This window comes from Manacus vitellinus, unplaced genomic scaffold (genome assembly GCF_001715985.3).
Source record: "Manacus vitellinus isolate BGI_N305 unplaced genomic scaffold, ASM171598v3 scaffold_4_pilon, whole genome shotgun sequence".
Classification (NCBI taxonomy): Eukaryota; Metazoa; Chordata; class Aves; order Passeriformes; family Pipridae; genus Manacus; species Manacus vitellinus.
The window spans coordinates 25,885,418-25,912,067 of record NW_021940604.1 but is presented as its reverse complement, the minus strand read 5'-3'; the positions used below and the strand labels follow the sequence as shown (position 1 = coordinate 25,912,067).

At 34.9% G+C, this 26,650-nt stretch overlaps 1 protein-coding gene across 1 annotated transcript in view; it reads left to right on the top strand.

Annotated features, from left to right (window-relative positions):
- Positions 1 to 26,650, top strand: part of GRIK2 (glutamate ionotropic receptor kainate type subunit 2) — a 369,619-nt gene that overhangs the window by 322,144 nt on the left and 20,825 nt on the right. Inside the window, exon 15 of the mRNA XM_018078132.2 lies at positions 10,836 to 11,061. Within this exon, the coding sequence (XP_017933621.1) occupies positions 10,836 to 11,061 (226 nt within the window). The remainder of the gene's footprint in view (positions 1 to 10,835; positions 11,062 to 26,650) is intronic.

Below are 26,650 nucleotides of genomic sequence, written 5' to 3'. Positions count from 1 at the left end.
CTCAGGCTCTGCCTGCTTATTTCCTTGTTCTGGCTGATATGGCTCAATGTTAGTGTCATTTTAACTTTGATTTCTGTCATTGAAGATGATGTTTAATAAGAATATAGTTGGACCTGTGTTTGCATCCGAAATGCACACAGAAAATGCTGAAAATGGAAGAAATAAGAGGTTACAGTGCTTTTTGCCTTAATCTTTCCAAAAATTCAGGGCAACTAACATGAATAGAACATCCATAATTTTCAGGCTGCAATGATCAGGTCATACTATATGACAGACACTTTCTAGTGTAAACACGAGAGAACTGTTGTCTCAGAAATAAGTATCTGTTCCTACAGCCAATGTTAAATGTGTTCAAATTAAAATTACTTTTGCAATTTAAATTTCAATCTAATTTATTCTTAAAGAAAATATATTAACCAAGGTTCTACTGAAACAGCAAACTCTATGTATTTATAGGCAGCTTTTGAGCAGCACAAGTTTCTGCAGTTTACATATAGAAGTGGAAATATAGTGCATGAATTTTTCATTGATTTTACTTCTACTTTTTCTCCACAAAAATACAAGGAATATTTGAATTTTGAACCAGTAGTTTCAGAAGATCACACCTGATAATGCTACTCAAAATGGTGCTTTTCTTTTGTTTTGTTTTTTTTCAAGACTGATTCTTCACAGTTCAGTTACCTATTAAGGCCTTTGTAATGAGCAATAATAAAATAAGTAGTCAGCACAGTATTAACCAGACAAATCTTGGAATTGTTTGTGACTGAGTGTTGGTGTATTATTTAACATTACTGAATTAAGTCACTGAATGGTCAAAAAAACTGCTGAGGAATTTTCACACCCTTTTTTGTTACTTGGAAATTCTCAATTACTTTATTGCTGCTAATCTTGAGCAATTCTTCTGAAAAAAAATAGAATATACCAGTTAACAAGGCAGAAAAGTGAATCCTTTCCCTACTGTTCTGCCACATACTTATTCTACCTCTTCCTAATTACAAATAAAGCAGAATGTCTAAAGATGTATTCTTCAAGAACAAGTTTGGCTGAAAAGTTCCTGTGTCTTTTACTGTAATTTTTAGTTCCAGATCTTTTTAATCTCTCCATTGTTCAAGAAAAGCATCTCCTTAAGTGTAATATTGCTTATCTTCTCAAGTACATTGTTTAGGAGACTAAAGGTGTTTAAAGATAAAACTACCAGAATTATTCCAAGACCTGACAGATATGCTAACAAATAATTCTTCTAATCAGTATCCCACCACTCCTCTATACCTTTGATATGAACCACATATGGTATCAATCGTGCTTGCTTGAATTAACTTCGATTTTCTTCTCACCAAGGTCAGAAAAGTACAGAGAAAGATTCATCTGTTCTTAACTAGCACATATGGTCCAATGTGTTTGGTAATTTACATGCTGTAATAAAAAAGTACTGAATGCTAAACCCAAATCCCACTGCGGAATACCTCAGTGGTGACTTGTGCTAATCCACTGTTGGTAAATATTTTGCATGAGCTACTTTGTGAAGAAATACTTGAAATTATTGGCCATTTTCATGTAAAGTATGTTTTTGGGTCTGTTAACAGAACCAATGGGTGAACTTATCAGGGGAAAAAACCCCAACAATTCACCTGTGCAATTAGTCTGATTTTGATGACCATAATTACAAGCAGTAATTAATGTTAATGCTGCTGCTTGACACATACCATTAGAGAAAAAACTGGCAGTAGAACTTCCATAAAGTTTTTGAAACCTGTGAAGGCAATGCAACAATATTTATTTTCACTGTGCTTTTTTGGGGAAAAAAAAGGCAAATAATAATTAGTGGGCTCTCTCTTCTCATTCAAAGAGATCTTTGATCAAAGTGATGTTGAGTTTGATTTCTAATGCTGCCCAATGAGTTTATTTCAATCCACTACAGCAACAGAGTGTTTAGAATATGGTACATATTAATTTTGCTTTGAACATTGCATAAATGTTTTTCATACAGGTGTAGATGCTGTGAGACTACAATTATTAAAATCATGGCATAAAATGTCACATGACATAAAATCATGTGACAAATTCTTACTCTATTAGAGGTAATATTTAAAGTAGTATTTGTGAGCTTCATGCTCAGTTCCAATGATGAAACTATGCAGCCACTGCTTTTGGAAAAGGACGTTGCTCTCTGATACAGTGCAAATGAATCGTGGAGTTTTGTACATGCAGTTTGTATCTGAGAACAGGCAGAGTGAACAGCAGTAGGCTTACCTTTGCAAACATCCAGAATATAGGATCTGCTTTAGAAACAGATTAAATTTGATTAATTTCTTATTCCTACTTATGGAGGAAGAAACCTACAGAAGTGTGAGAAATATCACACTTGTCATCTTCCATAGTATTTTACAGCAAGAACTCTTATGATGTTAATTATAATTCAGTAGAGGACTATGAAACATTCTGGTATAAAAGGCAAGAAAGTTTTCTGAAATCCATTAGTGATTTTGGAGCTATAAAGTCCTTAGTTATTTCCAGGTCAAAGCTGATAGTAAAAACTTATTTCAATAGCGTTAAAGTTCGAAGTTTTTAAACCATAAATTACTTGAAATATTTAACATTTGTTCAAAATCTTTGGTTTTTAAAACAAAAAGTCAGCACAATCAGAGCAAGAGTAAAAATGTCTTTCTCTGAGCACTGCATTTTTCATTCCTTGTAGCTCTATTCTTGGCAGAAAAACCTTTCCTACCTTTTTCATTTGTGTTCTGTGGACCATAAAAACTGCCGTTATGGAGGAGAGAACGCTGTATGCATTATTGTTTTTATGCTGACACAACAAAATCTAAATTGTCTGGTTCACTTAGGGGTTTTCAGGCCTCAGCAGCTCTGAAAAAATTGGGGGGTGAGGGTGGGGGAAAGAAAAAAAAAAAGGAGAAAAGTAATGCCCTGAGGTCAGAAGGTTAGAGTGAATAAGACCAGTCTGAAAAAGTAGAGTGTGTCTTTTTCATTTTTCTGTGATGGCTGAGCAGAAGCTAGTCTAATAGTTCTAGGAAACAATAAAAAAATATGATACTGAAGAGGTAATTTTTATAACTAGTTGTTAAACCATTAAGAAAATTAGATGATACTCAGAAGTTCACTTGAAATGTTTGTCTGTTAGGCAATAGAAAACAGCTAAGTTCATTTAAGTCTGGTCTGCTGCCCAGCACAGGTGGAAGAATGTGCAATATTTTCAGTATACTTATGGTGCTAGTGATTAGCACTATACTCTGTAAAAGCTATGCCTTATCCTATAGCAGTGATTCAAAACTGTGCACTACATCTATCTGAATGCACAGTTTGGATTGTATGTGGCATAGTATTATCCTTTGGAGGCATCAGGTGCAGATATCCAGTTAAGACCAAATTGCGTTTTTCACATAGTGTGCTCAGCTATGTCAAAATTGGTAATTACACTGCTTCTGCTGGGTCAAAAAACAGCACTTTCAGAGTGTAGAATTAACTAAGGCTTATGAGAAACTAGACATTATTTCAGTAATTTAAAAAGTTTAAATGTATTATTTAAATCAAATAGCTGCAATAAGACATGCAGTGCTTAAACGTAGTGTATGTAAAGCTAAAAAATTAATAAGAACTGTCATCTTTTATTCTAATTCCTGCAGGTGATTCTGATATGTATCATTATTTCCTTATATTACTGTTCAGCTCAGAAGTCCTAGTAATGGATCATTGTTGTCCATTTCAGAAACATTTAGCTACTTGGAGAAAACAGTATCTATTCCAAAGAATTCAGTTTCATATTAAGAACTTGGAGAGGTGGACCAGTGTACACAGATATAAATTACAGAAACAGTAAAGTATATGAAGCGTCCAACAGAACAAACACATCATTGGTCATTGATAGATATCTGAACATTAACAATCAGCCTTTACAATTTTCCATCTGCTGACACTTCAAGCAAGTGAATAGTCTATGTTTATTTACAATTTATTTTCATTTATACAAGTGTTTGAATTCTTTCAAAGAGTCTTATCTTTGAATTTTCCTGTATTTATAACACTTCGGGAGAATTACAGAATTCCTAAAACATTCTTTACGTTAGGCTGTTCATTTGTTCTCTCAGTTTTAAACTTGTCATGCTATGATTTGAAATGTATTCAATTAATTAACTTTCTCTATCTATTAATGATACTAATCCTTTGTGGCCTAAAATACTGGAAACATATCCCAGATATTTTAGAACATCTATGAGCCATAAGAGGATTGGCTAAAATGTTTTCTTCACCTAAATTTGACATCTAGCCTTCTTTTGTTTAGAAAAAAATCTTGAGATACGTTAGTGCTTTTGCCATCATTAAGAACATCAGAAATGCATTTTCTAGCTTATTTCACAGCTATGTAGATTTAGGGCATGTGTCAAAAGAAAACATCAAACTTACAAAAGAATAAGGAATGAATAAAATAATTTACTATATGAACAGTTAAGTTTTGATTCCTATACCGGTGTTCAGGATTTCCAAAGGGTCATGTATGAAACAGCTGGGATGATTTCTACTTGAGTTTCAAAGAACTGAAGAAATCAATGAAAACTCAAAGTTGGAAGTGATCTCTAGGCATCCCTTAGTCTTGTTGGAGGAGATCCATTTTCCTAATCGAAAGCATGATCTTAGATTAACTTATTCAGAGTCCCATTAAGCTGTCACAAATACTTCCAGTGCGCTGATTCTGCTGCTTCTCTTAGCTACATGTTCCAACGCTTAGTTTTTCTCATGGTGAAGAATTTTTTCCTTATATCCACAAAGAACTTTCCATCAGCAGCTTGAGCCATGGCCTCTTAATTCTGTCACTATGCCTCTTAATGAGGAGAGTACCTTCAAATTCTCTCTTAACATTCTCTTTAGGTAATGGAAGAAGGTGATTAGATTCTCTGTAAGCCTTCCATTCTAGAACACCATTTCCATAAATCTTTCTTTGTAGGTTGAGGTCTCCAATCTTCTGATCACCTTGATGGACACTCTCCAATGTTAACATCTCTCCTTGAATTCAGAGGACCAAAATTGGACACAGCATTCCTGGTGCAGCTTGACAAGTGCCAAGTATTGTGCATTAATCACATCCCTTTTTCTGTTGACTATAGTCTTGCTGATCTGGCCAGCAGTTTGCTTTCCCGCTGCAAAGATGGGCTGCTTACTTATGTTCTTCTAGCTGTCTTGGGACCATAAATAATTTTCAGCTGAAATAGACTCCCACCAGTCAATTCCTAGCCAGGATGGATCTTTGGGGTTACTTTCTTCCATGCAAGGTAGACTTTGCATTTATCTTTCTTAAACCTCCATAGTGGGTTGACCCTGGCTGGATGCCAGGTACCCACTAAAGCCACCTTCTAACTCTTCTCTGTGACGGGACAGAGGAGAGGAAATATAGTGAAAGGTTCATGATAAGAATAAGGACTGGGAGAGATCACTCACTGATTACCATCATGGGCAAAACAGACTCAAAATGGGGTTATTTATTAAATTTATTACTAGCAGAATCAGAGCAGAGAATGAGAAGTAAAATAAATCTTAAAACGCCTTCCCCCCACCCTTCTCTCCTTCCCAAGTTCTATCTCCTCTTCCACCAGCGGCGCAAGGAGACAGGGAATGGAGTTTATGGTCAGTTCATCACAGATTGTTTCTACTACTGCTCAGGGAGAGAGTCCTTCCCCTGCTCCCCTTGGGGTCCTTTCCATGGGAGACAGTCCTTCATGAACCTGTCTGGCGTGAGTCCATCCCACAGGCAACAGTTGTTCACAAGCTGTTGCAATGTGGGTCACTTTTCCATGGGGTGCAGTCCTTCAGGCACAGGCTGCTCCAGCGTGGGTACCCCACAGGGCCACAAGTCCTACCAAGAATACCTGCTCCACCGTGGGCTCCTCTCTCCATGGGTCACCAGGTCCCAGCCAGGACCCTACTCCATCCTGGGCCTCCCATGGGGTCACAACCTCCTTTGGGCATCCACCTGCTCCAGCATGGGCTTCTCCATGGGCTGTAGGTGGATCTCTGCACTCCTGTGGTCCTCCATGGGCTGCAGGGGGGCAGTTGCTCCACCATGGGCTGCACCATGGGCTGCAGGGCAACCTCGACTCTGGTGCACTCTTAAGCACTCCCTCCCCCTCCTTCTCCACTGACCTTGGTGTTTGCAGAGATGTTCACATGTTCTCATTCTACTCTTCTCTGGCTGCAATTTTCGATGCACAACAACTTTTTTTTTTTTTTTCCTTTTTCAAAAAGTTATCACAGAGATGTTACTATCATCCCTGATTGGCTCAGCCTTGGTCAGCGGTGAGTCCATCTTGGAGCTGTCTGACATTGGCTCTGTTGGATATGGGGAAAGCTTCTGGTAGCTTCTCACAGAAATCACCCCTGGTAGCCCGTCTGCTACCAAAACTACCCAAGCAAACCAGATACAACTCCATGCAATTCCTGTTTACTAATTTTCAAGCCTCTTATGGTCTACCTTCATGGTAATTCTTTTTTTCAGTGTTTCTACCTCTTCTCCTTGTTTTGTATCATCTACAAACTTGATGAGGGTGCTTTCAATATCATTTTCCAAACTGTTTATAAAGATATTTAGTAGTATCAGGTCTAGGACTGACCCTTGAGGTACTCAGCTCCTGGCAAGATGCTAATCTGTCCTTGAACTGTTAACTACTACTTTCCAAGATTAATATCTTTGTCAGTTCTCCACCTGTCCAGTCCTCCATCCATCCAGTCCTTATCCTTCCAAATTGTTGTCAAGGATGCTGTGAGAGACCATCCTGGTCACCTTGCTAAGGCTCACAGAGATTGGTCTTTATGAAATCTCTCTTCATATGTCATTCTTTTTGTTAGTGCGAACACACAGGTGTTGAACTTGGTGAGGTCATTCAGGAGTGACATTTCATAGTCTGTGTCAGAATTAATGTGCAAAATTGTTCGTTTGGCTTTAAAAAGATCTATGAATCAACTTTAAGAATATTGGCCTGTGTCCACTAAGCATGCAATGCTCAGGAAAAGAGAAGTCACATAGCTGTCATAGACTGTGTCATAAATGGAAAATACTGAAGTAGAATTGGGAGTCTGTGAGGTTTTTTTCTGACATAATAATTGTGATGATTTAATTCTTATGTGGTGGAGAGTGCTTTCATAAAATATATAAGTAGTGTGTTACAGAATTTTTTAACTTATTTTTTTCTCAAAATTTTGATTTTAATTACCTTTAATCTTTCCTTAGTTATTACAGCTTCTTTTGAGTTTAAATATTGCATGGGTGCAAGCAAAGCTGAAGCATTTTCTGTGGCACAAACTGCTTTTAGAAGCCAGAAAAGAAGTTGTAAGCATTCATTAAAATAAAAATCTCCATTAATGGATCTGTAATTTTCCTTTATAGAAAAATGTCATACTTTGCCTAGCATATTTTACTGTGCATTTATCCACTTCTGACTTGTATCATGAGGTCTGCTTCCTTGTCCTTTGATCCTTGATTATTCTGGCACTTATTCAACATCCTGATATTTTTCTAGCCCCGTGGTCCTGAGTCACACTGTTCAGATATTTGTCTTTCCTAGCCAGTGCGTCAGGATGAAGAAGTAACACATTACCGACAATAATTCATTCTGTTTCCAGACTCATATTTGTACATAGCATTTGACTATGACTGACTCAGTGTCTTTGCCATGGCTCCATTTGTGGTCCCTGACATGCCTACTTATCTTGCAATGATGTTTAATTCATGAACGTTGAATATGACACTGACAGTATCCTCTGTCATTGTGAGAGCTACCATTTTATGCATCAGGTAAATGAGTTTCTAGACTTGCTTAATCTTTTCATTTCCAGCTTTCCTATTAGTTAGTTCTCTTTTTTTATTCCAGTGAAATTCAAACACTGCAAAGCAGCTTTCTTACTACTGTGCATTGTCTTCAGCATTACTGAGGGAATACAAGCATGATAAATCATGTCACCACAAGTTACCTTATACAGACATCATTTCTGGTTGATTTCAAGTTAGGTTGGATTTCCAGACAGTGATTTCCAGTTAGAGGAAACAATATGGTGAACTAGCCCAGATAAAATAATACACTTCATTGACAGACTATATAAGTTGATTAACCAGGTTGATTTGCACACAGTGAAAGAAGATGGAAACGTAATGTAAATTGCAGCATCTGCTTCTAACAGTATGAATGATAGTCATAACCACAAGAAGCAATATGTATATATTGGAGTGTCATTCTCTTTAGTTCAATGTCAAATAAGCTCCTGATGCTTTTGATTGTTCTGGCTTCTTGATTTTCATCAATGACTTTGCTGAGTATTTTGCCAAACACAGGAAAACTATCTGTGAGTGTATTTTCCTAAATCAAATGATGGAGGTTTTTTTAATTTATTTTGAGATAAAAAAAAATTTTGTTGTGCATTAAAAAAATATAAAAAATCCTTAGCCTATACCATTTTTCTTTGGTAAGAATTTCTGAACACTAATTAGAATTTAGAGATCATAAGTAGAAGGGCATTTTTTCTGGCATCATTTCATCTTTTAGGGTTGGAAGAAAGTAGTCCAAAGGCATTGTAGTGTTCTGCCTATATGAGAAAACTGAGATATCTCTCTGCATTTCTGTCACCCCTGTTAGCTTTACAGTGGTGAGCCATGTGCACTGATATTTTAGATTTTGTGTTCTCTTTTACGGTCTCATTAATCATGTATAGACGTTTTTAATGTTTTTGTTTTAATTATTCCAGTAAATGAACTGTCCTGTGCAGGAGCTTTCTCTGATTTTGTTGATGACATTTTTTCTTTTCTATTCAATATTAGCTGTGGCTTCATCCTAGCTGATTAAATCAGCCATCATAATATGAGCACTCTGTCCTTTAGAGGATATAGTATTTTTTTCACATGCTGTAATGCTTCAGTAGAGACCAACCAATTGCCCTTGCTAACACATTTTCATGCTGGAGGTAATTCTTTTTCTCAACAAAAATCTAGAAATATATATGTATTGCAGTTCATTCTTCCTTTGTTTTTTTTTGTTTGTTTTTTTTTTTTTAATTATAGCTCATTTGTTTTTTTCTTTTTTTTTTTCTTTTTCCCCTCAATATGTGTCAGCAATGTGTAAATCTAACAATTTACTGAAATTGTTTTCTCCACCAATGTTTTATATTGCTCAGGTTATTTATAGTGGTTAAAATATTTACTGGGATAAAGACTGTGACAAAAGAATTAAATACAGGTTCTTGGTAAAATTTTACAACTATTGAAAAACATTTTTTTCCACCTTTTACTGTATTACATGGTAATTTAGATTCCTACAGAGCTGATGTGCATTGCTTAAAGTACATTATGCTACAATGCAACATTAAATGCTTGCAAGAATTATTTGATGTAAAAAGGAAACCCTATGAGGACAGTCCATAGCTATCTGGTCTTCTGTATTCTATGTGTTCACAGTATATTCTGAGGAAGAATGCTTTCCCTTTGCATTGTTACTAAGATCTTTTGAAATCAGTCCCAGCCTATGTTCAGTACAGTAACAACCACATAATGCAGAGCCCTAAAAGTCTTCAGTTTTTTTAGCATTGACACTAGACTTAGTTTAAATGCTTGATTTGCTAAGTCCCCAGGCAGAGTGAAGCAACTCTTGGATTGTGTCTCAGCAGGGGAACAATAATCTCTTTTTTCTAAATAAATGTTCTTTTTATTCCACATATATTGTTAATTCTACTCTGGGGAAGAATTTCTGGCTGTCAATCAGCTGAACTTCAGAAAGGTTTGCAGTGTCAATCTTTGTTTAGTATTTCCACCAGAGCTGATGGCAGAATTATGTTTAGGGTTGACATTAAAACAGGAAAGACTGTAAAAAGTCTGATAATACGAGTGCTCACATTGTATTTCTACATTTTAGTTACTAGGTAAGATTTAACATTACATATCATTTTCTGATACATTTTGAGTTTGAAATGTTATTAAACAGATGGGACAAGTATAATATAAAATGTTCAGTACTTTTAATACCTTCAGTTTATCCAGTCATTATGAGCTCTTAAGCACTGTGTTTTACAAAAACAAAGGAAGGTAATTACTGAGGTGAAAAAAGGGAAGCAACTCCTCTGTAGTTGCACATCATTATTTTCTTCCAAACTACTGATACCTTTGTCCCAGATTACTGACTCTCTTCCTACAACATTTCCTTGTATTCTGAGAATATTAAATCAGAAAGCACATATTCATTTTTAGGACTTTTAGTAGGCAATTTATGAAAGGCAAGATAGCATTAGTGTGACCAGAGAATGATACTATCTCTTACCTGAAATCTTTCTCCAAGTATTTTTGTCATGTACCATGGATAAAATGTTAGCTGCCCTCTACTTCAAAAATGTTTTCTCCATATACTGCTGTCTGTAAGTGCTTTGATTACTTCGGACTGCCACACTGTGCTTTAGGTTTTCAGAACTGTTCAACTGAGAAATTGAAATGAGTGAAATTTCAATTTTGTCAGAATCCACAGTTTCTCCTGTAAAACTCCATAACATTGTTGCTTATCTTGGCTACAGTGAAATATTTAATAGTTTTCCATATATAAAACATATGAACAATAAAAAAAAACCAGATAAACAACAGATATTGCACACTTGAGATTCTGTCCAGCTGGGTTTTTTTACAAAGTGAAGATGAAAAGTACAGATGAGATGAAAGGCACAGGCACCCTTAAAAGAATGCCTGGGTGAAAACTGACAGGTAGTAAAACCTGATAAGAGAGCAATGTGAAAACTGAGAATTTGCTTTCACTCTTACAGACGTACTATTCATATTCATGTTGCATCTAATATTTGTCTTTCAGAAATCCAAAATCTCCACTTACGACAAGATGTGGGCCTTCATGAGTAGCAGGAGGCAGTCAGTACTTGTCAAAAGTAATGAAGAAGGTATCCAACGTGTGCTTACCTCTGATTATGCATTTTTAATGGAGTCAACAACCATTGAGTTTGTCACACAGAGGAACTGTAACCTAACACAGATTGGAGGCCTTATAGACTCCAAAGGTTACGGCGTTGGAACTCCCATGGGTAGGTGATATGTCAACCATTTGTTCTCTGTTCATTAATTTTAGTTGCTGTAGTAGCATAGAAAATGTCCAGTACACTGTTTCTGTCTCTACATTGCTAACATTTTTCCTCACTCTCTTTTTCCCACCTGGGGAAAATACATATTCTGTCAATATTTGTGGACTTTTTTGTATTTTTCAAACAGGAAAAGGTAATTACTTTATAAAAATCAGACATTTCATATGATAAATTTCTCTTACCTTCCACATGATAAATTTCTCTTACTTACCCTCCACATGCTCAACAACAACAAAAGTACTTTTTACAGCACTTTATTTTATAAAAAAATGTTTTAAAGATGTTGATATTTCTCTTTAGAGAATGAGGTCCTAGTAGTGCATTAACAAATGCTTCTATAGTGAGAGGGCTAATCACTGAGACTGTTAAAAGAGGAGGAAAGATTCCATACCATGTTGCAGACAAAACAAATATTGAATTAACCATGTGCAATATGGTTTTGCATGGCAATTCCAATCCTGTAAATATTTTCCAGTTCAGGTGTTCTTTACTAGGTACAAAACTTTAGTTGAAAGATTAAAAGCCAACTACATTTTGAAAGATGTGAGCTGAGGACCTGGCTTTAGATTTCAGAATAGATGGGAATAGAAAAGACTGTCAGTACTGCACAAAGAACCTCCTCAATACTGCAAGATTGTAATGCTGACTTCTTTCTAAGACAAATATTTATTTAAAATTTATTTTAAATAAGAATTTATCATTTTGTGATTGATGTGAATATGCTTTTATTTTGTCTCAGGTAGCTGTTACATTTGGTACTGATTTTATCTGTGTTTATAGTATACACTAAATCATTGTACGGGGAAAGTTGTGTCCAGTACCTTAAGTCAAGCACATGGTAAGGAAGCTTAAGAAATAAACTTTACTGGAGTATCTCTGACAAAGTTATCTAGTATCATCAAATACAAATTTAACTATATGTTGTATATGTTTACTTCTACTGTAATACCATCTTTGTAATTTTCATTATTTCAGTAATTATTTCTATGAAATGGACACCTGCTGAAGAAATTATGATTCTATTAATTCTGTCTTTGAACAGCTAGTTTTTATTTATACCAATTTTTTCACCCTGTTCTATTGTGGCTCTTGTATTACCGAACATATTCTGTAGATCTGTAAGTGCCAGAAAGGATGGAACTTCAGTTCTGCTGCTCTTTTTGGTATCTTTTATTTTCTGATATACGAACCTTTTGTTATTTTGAGGGTGAAAACCACCTTACATTTAGGTTTAGTGTGGAGACAATAAAATCTTAGTGATAGTTTAAAATCCTTGAATAATCCACATGCAAATTTTTGAAGCAACTGAAGCATGCCCCAGAAACCTAACTGAATATGGAAATGCTGAACTGATAGGAATCAGGGAGACCAAGCTACTCTAGAAATTATTTTGTTTATCTGTAAGTCAGAGAATAAGCATAAGGGAAAAAAGATTTAAAACAGTGATAAATTCAGAAACAGAATTCTAGAGTTTAAGTATAGAAGATTAAAAGTTGGATGTAAAGAGTCAAGGAAGTAAGTAAACTGTCTTTTGGTTTTTGTTCCCTACTTTATTCGGGGAGAGTAGGCACTGTGTATGCACTTTTTCTTCACTTACTTTGAATCATATCAAAGACATTATTCAGCTCATATTCCTCTACAAGATTCCACATAAGTTATCTGTGTCAATACTGTTGTACAAGGGCATATATGAGCTGACAAATGTTTTTAATCAAGATGAAAAAAATAGAGGACATACCTGCAGGAATCATATATCATCAAAGGAGGTAAAACAAGAGTTGAAACAGTGTTGAACTTAGCAAAAGAAGTTGAAGTAGGATCTGAAAAAAAAGATGAGAGTTTCATAAAGGGAAATAGAACAGAATCTAAAATAAGATGCAAAGTAAGGCTTTTCACAAAAGAAATTAAGAGAGAACAAAACAGCATCTGGGACTTTCCCAGAACAGCTTAGTACAAGAGATTAATCCAATATTTGGACAGTATCTATAAAATGCTATTGAGAGAACTGACATTTATAATGGCTTTGTATCCTGTGTATTAGCTTCACAGTCTCCGAGGAAAGAGATCGTGTAGCCTCTGCTAGAATTATGCATAGTTCACATATACAGTTGAAAGGAAACATTATGAAGAAGTATATCCATACTGTCTGTCAGAATAGTTTTTCTTAGCTTTATTGAAGCTAAAAAGCCTTACAGAGCAGTGGATAATGCAAAATATTCTCATGCATTATAGCTAATCTCTTTTCTACAGGAAAAAATAATTCTAGAGTCTTTAAGAGAACTTATGACATGGTTATATCTACAGAAGTAGATTACATCATTATTTACTGATTAGGGAACACATTTATAGACATACAGTTGAGTAATATCTTTTTAGAGTTAATAATCCTAAGAGTAACTTGTCAAGTGCTTGGAAAACTGCAACGTAATGGCTTTACATGCAAAGTATATATTATTGCTTGTGCCTAATTGGGAAGCAACATAGGTTTAAATTTGTAGAATAAAGTTGTTATGGGCCTTATGTTGACTACAGTAAAAGGGATATGGTTACTTTTGGAGAACAGCACAAAAGGAAGTAGGTGCAACATATCTTGATCATTTTGAAGGCAAATAGAATAATAGTTAGTGAGAATACAATTTGCTTCAGTTTAAGTAACTAAAAGAAAAAGAACTAATAGCTTTCCTAGCAGAGAAAGATGCTACCAGAGTAGTTTATGACAGTATAATCACCTAGAAAATACAACCACCCAACTATAGAACCAACTTAGAGTACTGCACTAAATGCTCTCTGCTCATGATGTTAGTGTTTTAAACTCAGAGAAAGAAAGCTGCAGAAGATTAGGAGAAAACAAACCCAGAAGATCAGGCAGCGAGTGGGTATCAACTCCTTCCAAACAAAATGGAGAAGCAAAATATGAGTTTATGCTTTATTTTAATCCTTCTAAAAGCATTAGTGAAGTATACACAGTTTAGATTACTAAAATGTAGCTATGATGAAGGAAGCTGGAAATTATGTACTTTTGGCACAAAGTTGGATCAGCAGAATCAGTGTACCCCTAAAATCAACAAGATACAGTGATGTTTAGAATATGTGCAAGACAGCATTCTGCATGATATTTTAGCAGCAGAGAAAAATAAACTATAGAGAGTGAATTTGGTAATTTGTGCATACAGTGAATGATTCTCATGATACACATTTGTAAATTAAAAGACTTGTATATACTTGTATCTCCTCTGGTGCTAAGCTAGAAAAAACTTGATTTATAATGAAAAGAGAAGGAAAAAGCAGACCCGGGATGAGACATCTGATAGCAACTTATCCTTTGGAACAGATAAGGGAGAACATTTGTTTGGGTTATTTTTATCTTCCAGAAGGGGTTTTTATTTTCTTTATTTTGGCATGTTTTATTAGAAGGTACTATTTTTCTGATCCTGCGTTCTTTACCAATGAATCTGGCAGACAGGAAAATTTTGCCAACATGGCAAACATGCTGCCATGTTGTCAACATGCTGTATAGTTGATTTCTAATTTCTAATATATTCTAATAATATGGATATGTATCATGGTTAGTTATCCATTAGAAGTACATATAAATATCTTTTAGCAATTGGAATTTGTCTTTGTGTGGGCATACATGTCACCATCCAACACTGATGTTCAAGGGAGGAAGGAGGGGAAGGGAGAGGAGGGAAAGAGGGAAGAAGAAAAAGAAAGAAAGAAAGAAAAGAAAGAAAAGAAAAGGAAAGAAAGAAAGAAAGAAGGAAAAACAGAGAAAGAAAAGAAAGGAAAGAAAAGGAAAGAAAGAAAGAAAGAAGGAAAAACAGAGAAAGAAAGAAAGAGAAAGAAAGAAAAAGAAAGGAAGAAAGAAGGAAAAAGAAAGAAAGAAAAAGAAAGAAAGAAAGGAAGGAAGGAAGGAAGGAAGGAAGGAAGGAAGGAAGGAAGGAAGGAAGGGAGAATAAATCCTTTGACTATGCAGAGTAACTTATGCTTTCCACTATGGATCCTCTAAAATGTTACTTATCAACTCGTTTCAATTTCCTATTTCTTCATCATGCCTGGTAGAGATGTTTAAAATTTGGTTTGTTCCCGAATAAAGCCCAGTTGGGATAAATTTACCATTGCAGAGGATTCCTAAATGTTTATGATATATGCTTATGGTCTTCCTATCAAATTGTAGAATTTTTTTTAGAGCAAACCTACTCTATCCAGCAATATACATTTCCTGCCGTACTGAAACATGGTTAGTGTGACTTTCCTGTGGTCAACATACTGTAAAACACAGTAATATTAAATGACAAATGAATACTTATTAAAGTCTTTGTTACTATGAAGTGAACCTCATGAAAGGCTAGAAATGTAGTTTTTGTGCACTTTATATTAAGGCCTTAATGGTCTGCAAGGCTGTTTTTCACAAACATTGTTGAAATCATCTCTAGGAAAAAAAACATGGTTTCCGGTACTTCTTTCTTTTCAAAATTCCTATTTTTCATCAGCATGTTTGACATCAAGCTACTTTCCATCTGACTTGGGCAGATTTTCTACTCAATTGCCATCCGCTTTTATACTGAACCTGGAGCTTATAAATGGCTGACCAGTAAATATGTCGAACCCATTCCATATAAATAGATCTACTGAGCCTGCACCTTTCAGATGATCTGTGTTTATGTTGCAAATAAGGGCTATCCTGTATATACCAGACAAAAATTCTGTATGTGCGCAGATGTATGCAAAGTAATGCCTTTGACATTTTGAAAATGAAAATGTGTAAGTAATCCTAAAAATTTGCATATATTTCTTCTAACTCCTAAGAAATACAAAAATAGAAAGTAGTGTTTGAGAGATATGGTGCATATAAGAAATTATATCTAGTCATTTATCTAATGTTTCTCTGTGATTGCTGAGCTGTGGAAAATTACAGAATTTGTTGAAGACAGGGATTCTGTGGTATAGCAGTGATGTTCCTAGAACATCTAATAATGGTGTAGCAAAAACAGTTTGAGAAAAAAGGTGAAATTTATATTTCTTTATCCTTTATTCCCGTGCAGTTATTACAATAAAATAAATTCTGCTATTAATATTAATAATGCCTCAATTGCAAAATATAATTAGAAGAATCAGTGAATCTGTTACATGACTCTCTTCACTTTTACAAGCTTTTTTGATTTATTTTTCACTTGCTGTGATCAAACTATGACTCTTCCAAGTACAGTATCATCATTTGCATCCCTGAATCTTCAGTATGGATGGACTACCACAATGCCCTGGAAAATGCTGGAAAGGGTCTGGCATTCATATCTTAAAATTTAACTGTTAGCTTAAAAATTGTTGAAAAAAGAAATGTGCACTCCCCTAACTATATTGAGACTCGTCACTGTTCATGGGGATACAACTCTCAACATATAAATGAAATTAAATTATGTACTTTGGGGTCAACATACCAAGTGCATAAAGTTACCAGCATTTCATTGCAAAGCTAAGTCTTACATAACTGCCCATTATACAAAGCTGCAATAACTTGCAATAGTAACACAGATACAGGTATGAAAATTTGTTCCTATAGGTGCATAAAATAGATCTGCACAGGGTGTATTTATAATTTCACAATAGAAAGTTGGTAGCTACTGTGATGAAAACAAGTTATATCTCACATGTCAAAAAGAAAAATATATGACTAAAGTAAACAGCATTCCAGCAGAGGTGCATTGGCTGCAGGTCCCAGATATCAGCATACTCACTGAAGTTAAAAGGATGAAACAAAACTTCAAGGTTCTCATGTTCTTTTGAGTCAAAGGTGTCTTCTTTAGTGAAGTTCTCTTTTCTCTAAATCCTAATGAAATATCAAATACAATGTTCTTATTTGCAGACATTTTTATCTTAGGCAAAAAATATGTCTTTGGTACACTGTTCTAAAAGATTCTCAAAAATTTGCCCACTCATGTATGAACACCAAAAAGTCCCTTCAGCTAACTACTGTAATGTGCAGATCACTTGTGTGTAAAATTTTTTTATATACTTTTGCACAATGTAGTTAATGTGTAGTTTTCTTTTGCTTTTGGTAAATCAGAGCCAAGAGAGAGGTTAGTTTCCCTTTTATTTTTTTTTTTTTTTAATTTCAGTCAGCTGTGTAGCACGTAATTAAAATTATGTCTGGAGTATGCACACCTTGAAGACAGTAATATTCATATAATTTCATCAGATACAGAATCTAGAAAGAGTATTTTACACTCTACTCACTCAAATTAAAGATTTCATTGCAGAAAATAAAAGGGTTTCGGACAATAATTTATGATCTGCTATTTTATATCTTCTCTTAAAATACGACTTTGTGAATTATTTATGTTTATCTAAGCCATTAATAAATTAAATACAATAGTGCTCTTCCTACCTCACTGATAGGCTGCTGGATTCAAAGAGAATTTAAACAAATATTTAATCAACAAATGTATAAGAGTTAATTATCATGTTGTATCCAGTGACGCTGTACGGGATCAACTGATTTGTATTATGTGTTCTGTCTCTAGGGAGCGTCCTAGAAAGAGTATTTACCATAACAGTTTTTATGTTATAATACTGAAATTTTTTAACTGACCTGATCATATTCTTAATGCAAGTATTTTAAAAGATATTTTATTATCTGCCATTTTTAGGGGCATGTTTCCAGATATAGAAAATTTTAAATCAAGGTACAGTGTGGAATATAAATTACTCAAGAAGAAAGCTCTTAATAGATGCTTGTAATTTCAAAGATTAAAACTTAATGTAGTAAAAATACAAAAAAATAAATGATGCATTTCCTAAATATGCAACAGAAAGTGAAAAGAAGATATAAAGAGGATGGTCTCAGAATAGTCTTTATTTATCTCTTAGAGTTCAATCAGCCTCCTCCCTTGCTGTATTTATTATTCCAGACAGAGATTTGCAGTCTGGTTTTGTAATCATCTAAAAATTAGTTTACTTTTGGAGCTTGCCTGTAAAATGAAAAGTAGATAAAATGTGCATAACATTTCATCATCCTACAGATGTGTAGAATGTTGTCTCCAATGTTTTGTTTTTAAAAGGCCAAAACCTTGAATTGTGCAACATGTCTGAATAGGATGTGTGGGAATGGTTCAAAGCTGCAGCAGGAGAGTTTTAGACTGGATATTAGGAAGCATTTCTTTATCCAGAGGGTGATCAAACGCTGGAGCAGGCTTCCTAGAGAGACAGTCAATGCTCCAAGTCTGTCAGTGTTTGAGACATTTGGACAGTACCCTTTACCTACATTTTTTTACTTCGTCAACCCTGGACTGGTCAGGCAGTTGGACTAAATGATTTTTGTAGGTCACTTTAAAGGGAAATATTCTATTCTGTTATCCTCTAAACTATTCCATAGATGCAATTTTGTATGCAGTTCACTTTCTCTTTTTCTTTTTTTTTCATTCTCTTTCCTTTTCCCTTTCTCTTTGCTTTTCGCTATTCCTTTTTTCCCCTGCCCTGCCCTGCCCTGCCCTTGCCCTGCCCTTGCCCGCCCTTGCCCTTTCCTTTCTTTTCTTCTCTCTATCTCTTCTCTTTCTCTTTTTTTTTTGCCTTTTTTTTTTTTTTTGTCTTTTATTCTCAGAGAAGATTACTAAATGCACCAAAAGATCTGGGTTGGAATATTATATTTTAATCACTGAGTGCCTTCAGCTTACTTCAGGATTCCAAATACATCTTAGCTTAGTGTGAATCAGACCAATTCACACTACTTCAATTCTTGTCAGTGTTCAGTTCTGATAGTTTTTTCCTCTTAGTTAGATGAAGTTCCCTCTTGAACTTTCCACTGCTTTTGGGGACAGATTTGCAAGAAAAGACTGACTTTTTCCCTAAAGAAGTGTTTGACAAGAGTCTTTGGCATGCTTAATGCTTCTATTCTGTGTGGTGCTCTTTACTGTTCCCACACCGATACACACACATGCACACATTTGCAGTCTTAATTTACCTCTATTAGAAACAACAAGGGTAGTAAAGATTTATCAATCTGATTCAGATCACTTATTAAATACAAAACAAAAAACAAAAACAAAGCTTCCCAGACACAACATTTCTATCTCTATCATGGCATAACATTTCTATCTCTAAAATGCCTGAATACAAAAGTAATGCTGAAGTTTCAGTGTGATTTTAAAGTGCCATAAGTCTGCTGCATTTTGCAAAAACTGACAGCTATATGAGCTGGTTTAGTGACATAAACCAGGAGAATACTATTCACCTTTCTTTTCATAAAATTATTTTACTTCATGTTTATATACTTCTAATGAGGCTGGAAGAGCACCAGTCATAGTACGAAGGAAGTGGTGATAACAGACAAAGAGGGATGTAGAAGAGAAAATAGGATTTTTGCACAGTCAGCTGTTAGGCCAAGGTTGAAGACAATCCTGAGAGACTTCCCCATTTTCTGGTGGTTGCAAAAAGCTGCAATGTATCTCTCAGCAGCAGAAATTAAACAGTTGTAATTTAACAGATGTCAGTAGGTTGCAGTGCAGAGAGGAGCTGTCATAATCTTAAAATGTCTTTTCCCCATACTTTGCACTCATTCTATCTCAAGCTTTGCAGAACTTAAGCATCATCCCATTCCCATTGGTGTTTTTTCATTTTTTTCTCTTTTTTTTTTGGTCTCCCGTAGGTCTAGGCTAAGAATCAAAGAACATTATGGTAGCAAGAGAACTACAAGAAATAAAAATACTGGCTTGTATTAAATTCCTTTAAAAAAGAAGAAGAAAAAAAAAATCCCACAAATCCTTTCAAATGTAACTGTTTGGAGTTTACCAACATTCCTTATTCTTTGAAGTTAACTCCTTACTGTGGCTAAGGCTGCTTTTTAAGGTCCTGACATAATTCTCTTTCTATACTTCCACCAAACCTAAAAGGTGACATGTTTTGAAGAGGTGTGTTTTAAAAACTTCCCTTAAATCTCAGACAAGACTGGAAAGCAATGTCAGTGAGCACAACGACCGGCACTGAGCATGACTGGTACATTAATTTCAATTAATTTTTATATTTGGCAGTCAGTGATCAATGCAGAACATAATTTTAGACTCCTCTTTACCAGAAGATGCAGGAAGGTTTTTTTCTCAAATATTTCTGTTACTTCTCTTAAACATTACACAATTTTCTAAAATCAGCATTACAAGTTGCTTTGTTTGAAGAAACACAAGAAAAAGAAAAAGAGCACCCTAGGCTCCACGGAGACAGTTAGTGAGATTTGCTTCTACTCTTGCAGTAACTCTGTTGTGTCTGACACTGATGGGTAAGCAGAAGGTCTATACTTTTGACACATCTGTGATTAAATATATTTATGTAAAACCAACAAAGCCACAGATATGAATGATACAGAAACCTTTCAAAAAGCACGCAGTTTCAAATCTGAAAAGAATAACAGGTAAATTATGTATAAATTTAGTCCCCCAAATTGTTAACAATACACTTGGTTGATGTAACTAAAACAAAATTCTACATATCTGAAAATACTGATTAGTTCAGAAGTTTAAAATTTTCATTATTGCAAATGTATTCCCGGATTTTCTCTGTAAAGTACTAAACTCAACAGTCAACAGTGGCTTTCAATTTAATCATTGTTGAGATTTAAGGCTCTGTAGCTATTCCCTACTGATATTTTGAGGGACACTGAGAATGTCTGAGCCATCCTTGCTTATTAGCTGCTGTAAAGTACTTCTCCTGTAGAAAAATTTCAATCCCGCAATCCAGCACTCTACTTAGAAACTGTGCATATGTTCTTATGTATATCTATTATAGGCTCTTAGTTAATTTCAATTTTTTTTTTGTATTTTGAGTATGAATACTCAACATATAAACATTCCCCCAATAGTTTTCAAAATCTAAAGTAATCTAAAATAATAATAATAATAGTAATAATAATAATAATAATAGTAATTTCTAAGCAATAATTTTATTGTTAAGACATCCAGACTATATAAATTGAATAATATTAGCAGGTTTTACCAGTCCTCGAAGATGAGACATATAAACAAATCTGTCTCTGTAGAAATAAATAGGAAACTGTGTACCAAGATAGGAGGCCATTTTTCTGCTTGCCTGCACTTAGCCTGTAATCCTTCATACAATCTGAACTGTAATATTCATCACTAATACATGCATAAAAGTGCTGAGCTTCAATTCTTCTGTAACTAAAACAAATTAACCCATTTGTCTTCATTAGTCAAACATAATGCACAAAAAATAGGTGCATATTATTTATTTTTATGCAGGTCAAACCATGTATTGAAACTAATTTGAGAATTTCAACTGCTTGAGCAGTTAAGTTATTGTTTCTGAAATGTAAGAATGTGTAGCTAACATTTTTGATGAAAGAACTGTGTTTTATAGTTGACTCAGGAGTAAGAGCATATTGAAACACTATCTGGGAGGCATGTTAAGAGACTGAGCTTTATATCAACAAAGAATTTCCAAAACGCTTAACATTTGGTAGCTGTTGTGAGCAGACTCTGCCTTAGAGAAGTGGTTTATAGTAGGAGTTTCCCAGATAGATGTAACCGAAGCAAAGACATTATTATAACTTCAATGTTGATGTTATTGTACCTAGGACCATATATATGTATGACATACGTACATGTCATACACGTGGTCTAGAGAGTAAGTCAAAGGAGAGCAGCTGAGGGAGGTGGGTTGTTTAGCCCAGAGTAAAGGAGACTTTACCACTCTCTACAACTGTCTGTAAAGAGATCAACCTCTTCTCCCAGGCAGCTAGCAACAGTACAAGAGGAAATGGCCTCAAGCTGCCCAAGGCACGTTCAGGTTGGACATGGAGAAGAATTTCTTCACTGAAAAGGTTGACGAGCACTGGAATGGGCTACCCAGGGAAGTGGTGGAATCACCATCCCTGGAAGCGTTCAAGAAATGACTGGACGTGACCATAGTGCTATGGTTTAGTTGGTGTGGTGGTGTTTGGTCAAAGGTTGGACTCAATGACCTTACAGGTCTTTTCCAAACTTAATGATTCTGTGATTCCATGATTTTATGTAATGCATTGCCAAATTTAAAATGTCTCTGTCCTGTTACACTGCCCTTAGTTACAAACTATGTATTGCATCCCAGCACGTGGTGTTTCCATGGTTTGCAGTTAGATGCACCCAAGGCCACTTCATACCTCACCCATGACGAAGCAGCTAATGGCAAAACACTGACATTCATTGCTTGGAGATTTTCCCTTATAGCTTGCTAGGGGATTTCATGCAAAAGCGTGAAATGGGTTTTCAGGTCTAGACAGTTTTGTTTCTACCTTACACTTTTCTTGTCTTTCAACATAATCTTATCTGCCTGACCAAAACCTTCATGTGTACAAAAACTGCATGTAGCATTTCATAGAATCATAGAACCATAGAATCAACCAGGGTTGGAAAAGACCTCCAAGATCATCAAGTCCAACCCTGGGTCCAACACTGCCATGGTTACTAGACCATGACACTAAGTGTCACATCCAGTCTCACCTTAAAAACCTCCAGGAATGGTGAATCCACCACCTCCCTGGGCAGCCCATTCCAATGTCTGATTACACTCTCTGTAAGCATTAGGTTTCCTTAATTCATCTGTTTATTGCTGGGTAGTGTTACACAAATATTTCTTCCAAAAGAGGCTTTATTTGCAAACCATTCATGTGAGGGATACAGATTTGCAAGGAGAATTGGAAAAAAGGAAGCGTTGTATAAATATGAAATACTTTTATCTGTGGTAAAAATAATATCTTTGATTTTCTCAGTAGAAGTTTGAATAAAGATATCTTCCCATTCTGCAGCTGTGCAATTCAACAGGGGTGGAGAGATAATAGTGTGTTACGATAAAGATCTTTTCAAACTGTCTGTGATGTTAAAATGCATGAAGAGTCTACGAAAAATGTTACTAACATTCATTCATTTGAATTCAGTGTTTAATCTAAGAGATGTGATTTAGAGCAGCTTATAATGATAGTTTGACGAGGGACTGAGAAAACAAAACTGTGTTAAAAGAAAGGATAAAGCAACAAAATTAAAAACAGAATAAAATATGCATGGCTAATACAATAATTTAACAATGATCTGAGTATTTAATATAGTAAAAAAATCTAAAAACACCGTCTTCATTCTGTTCAGGTTATCTTGGTACTACAAAAAGAAACAGAAAATCATTGTATATTTACTATTAAACCTGTTATCATTGTATCTTATGTATAACATTAATTGTAGGCAACTGTTATCCTGTTGAGATTTTTGTTTGGTTTTTTTTTGGTAATGTGGAAGATGCATATGTTTTAAGCTAGTTGCAAATTAATATATTCAAGGATGTCCACTTCCCAGTCCTAAAACAAGAGGTAGTCGGGAACACAAGAATTATTTAATGGCTGTTGGAGTTCCAGCTCCCAAATATTCATCTAACTTTGGTATCAATTATGTTGCATACTTACGGCTGGAAAATTAATATGAGATAAATCTCAGCTACATAATCCATCTTGGTTAAATTTCAGCTTTATAAACCTGCAGGAACTTTTAAATGATGGTTCTATAAAGAAAGGACCAGAAATTAACATAAGCTGGGAATGGTTATGAGTGGGGAAAAAATGAAAACAACTAGAGAACACAGCACTTGTGAAAGGATTTTGGTTACATTCACCATAAAGTACTGATTTTAAATGTTTCCTACCTCTTGCCAGCAACTTTTCCAAGCTGTACGTGTAGCTCAAAGATTTCGTTTTGAATGTTTGCAGTTTTAATTTAGATATGTGGTAGTTTAGACTGCTGAAAATATCTAATAAGGATTTTCTATTATAGTAACTGCAACTTAATAAATATTTAATGTTTACAGTATGTCTAATATTTAAATATTATAATCTTAATGCAATATGAAGTCTCAGGGTTAGCATTAAGAATCAAGAAACTCTTTTTTTGTCAAAAAAGATAACCCATCCTGACAAGCATTTTATCCCGATACATCCTTTGGAAAACATCAGAAAAATTCAAAGTTTTGCATTTAATCAGAAGGAAAAGAATGGGAAACCTAATGTGCATGCAACACAACTAAATTAAATTTGCCAAGTTGTGAGTGTTTCTTGCCTTAGACTTCATTATTTTTTACCAATATTGTCCATAACATGTGGCCTTTTAAAAAAGGCTTCTTCATGATCAGAAGCCTTAAAGTCTATATAGAACTAAAAGTCTGTAAAGAGTTAGAAGGACAGTTGGTAGAGGAGCAATAAATATATATCTTTTACTATTTTTAATAACTTAAATAATTAAATCTATCTCATATATTAATTCATTAATCATTAACAAATAGGAAATATATAAATATTATTTGTCTCTTGGAATGGCAAACATAAGATTTTCAAGCCTTTCTACTTTAAAAAGACCTATGTCCACTTGAAGTTTATTAATATAACAATTGTTTTCAATGTACTTGGGATACTTTGCTATTAATTCATATGGACCTTAGACACAAGAATGCTGTAGCGTCTGAGTATTTCATAAGTATAAACCAACAAATTTGCTGTGAAGCACAGAGCTAAGAAAAAAAAGGGAAAAGTGTTTGATTTAACATCACAAAGCAAGCCTGTTATCAAAGCTACAGTTAGAACACACATCCATCTCCCAGTGTAATGCGATGATCTCAGGTTTGTGGTATACTCTCAGAAATACCCGGTCACTCTTTATACCTTGCTACTTCTTATGGAAATGGCTAATTTTCTGCTGAGAACACCTTTCATAACTGGCTTTTTTTTTTTTAAACTGGTTACTTATTTAGTTCATGTTAAACTGAAGTCCAGATTTTGGGATAAAGGAGAGTATGCTTCAAGTTTGCAGGAATTTTTCCCTTTTCTTTTGCTTTATTGGTCTTATCTTCACTGTAGGTTGTTACTTGCTTCCTGTCATTGCCAAAGAAGTTTAATCCATCAAGTCACCACCTACAGCAACGGCATTACTCCATGACCTGGAAAGACTCCTCAATTATCTTTCCCATGTGAAAATAAGTTGGTTTTGAAAGTGGAGCCAGGGCCTGGGAACTGAGAGAATCCCTATTTTTTCTTCATATGTTGCTTGAAGACTTTAGAACCCACATATAGGAAGAATGAACCAAGCTATGTTGACCTTTCTTTCTGTCGCTTCCTTCACTTCCCAGTTAGAGAGGCTTAACAGAGTTAGGGAGCAGAGTTGGCTGTAACTTTTAAAACAAATACATTTCTGTGGAGATAAAGTGCTTCTCCTACATCCAGTGCCCTTTAGCTGCCTAATACTTTCCTATGGCATGTTATAACTGTGACTGTCAAGTCTTTACTACTGAATGCTGACTGTGCTGCAGATTCCTGTCGGGTTTTTCAGGCCCTCTGATGTATGAGGATGTTTTTTTCCACGGTTTTTCCATGATTCCTCATAGTCTAAACATCTGCGCCACAGTTATGTGTAAATGAAATCCCTTCTATCTTGTTTCAATGTAAACTAGTCACATAGGTTCAAAACCTAGATATCTTTCATATTACATGTGACTTTCTCCTTTCAATAAATACTTCATTACTCAAAGAAGTTTTTGATCATCTAAATTTCGTACCTAGGTTCTGAATATGATGTTGTATTCTGAACTACCTTTCTCTTTCACGTAGGCCAAGGACACAGATAATGTTGCAAGATAAGTAGAATGATCTTGGGATTATTATTAAAAAAAGAAAAAAATAACAGGAATAAAAGATACTATCAGTTGTCTATGAGTGTTCGGAATGTATTTTACTGTCTAGCAAATCAAAAGTAACATGCAAGTATGTCCCATGGGCACCAACTTTCAAAATACTAGGCAATTCATAGTGATTTCTTTTGGCAGAATACATCTAGAATGATAAAACAAAAAATTTCTTGGTTCTACCCTTTCTTAATGAAGGAGTTAGCAGAATGCTGCTCTTCTTTTCGATTACTGAGAGTCAGAATCAGCTCTACAGATCCCAGCATGCTCCAACTCTTTTTGTATTTGATGGAATGAGTAAAACAGACTGAAAGTAACAAGGCAGGAGATTTTACTAAGTTATAATCTATTAGGAAGCATTTTCAAGACCAGCCAGATCAGCAGAATTTCAAAATACTAATCTGTATGCAGTGAAGTATCTATATAAAAAGCTTATGTGTTCATAATTCATGATTAAACATATCATTATGTGCATAAATCTTTATATATTGAGACTTCAGGGCAGAAAACATATCTATGTATAGCTTCTGCAGTAATTCTGAGAGACTCTATTGTCTTAGTTTTGTACAAATGCTTCAGAAAAAGGTATTTTATGTAAATTTTCATTTTTATTTTAAATTTTCATGAGGAGGTAACTGAAGTAGAAGTTATTGCATCCCTTATTGAGTTTGTTGCACCTGTGTAGGAAGGCACTAAGGTCTCAAAAATCTATAACAGAAGGTCTTAAAATTCTTCCAGAAGAAATTCTTATTTCTGCAAACAGCAGATAGAATAGGATCAGCAAATAATGTATAGATTATATTCTGTAGGCCCTCCACTCTCTGTAATGGGAATAAAT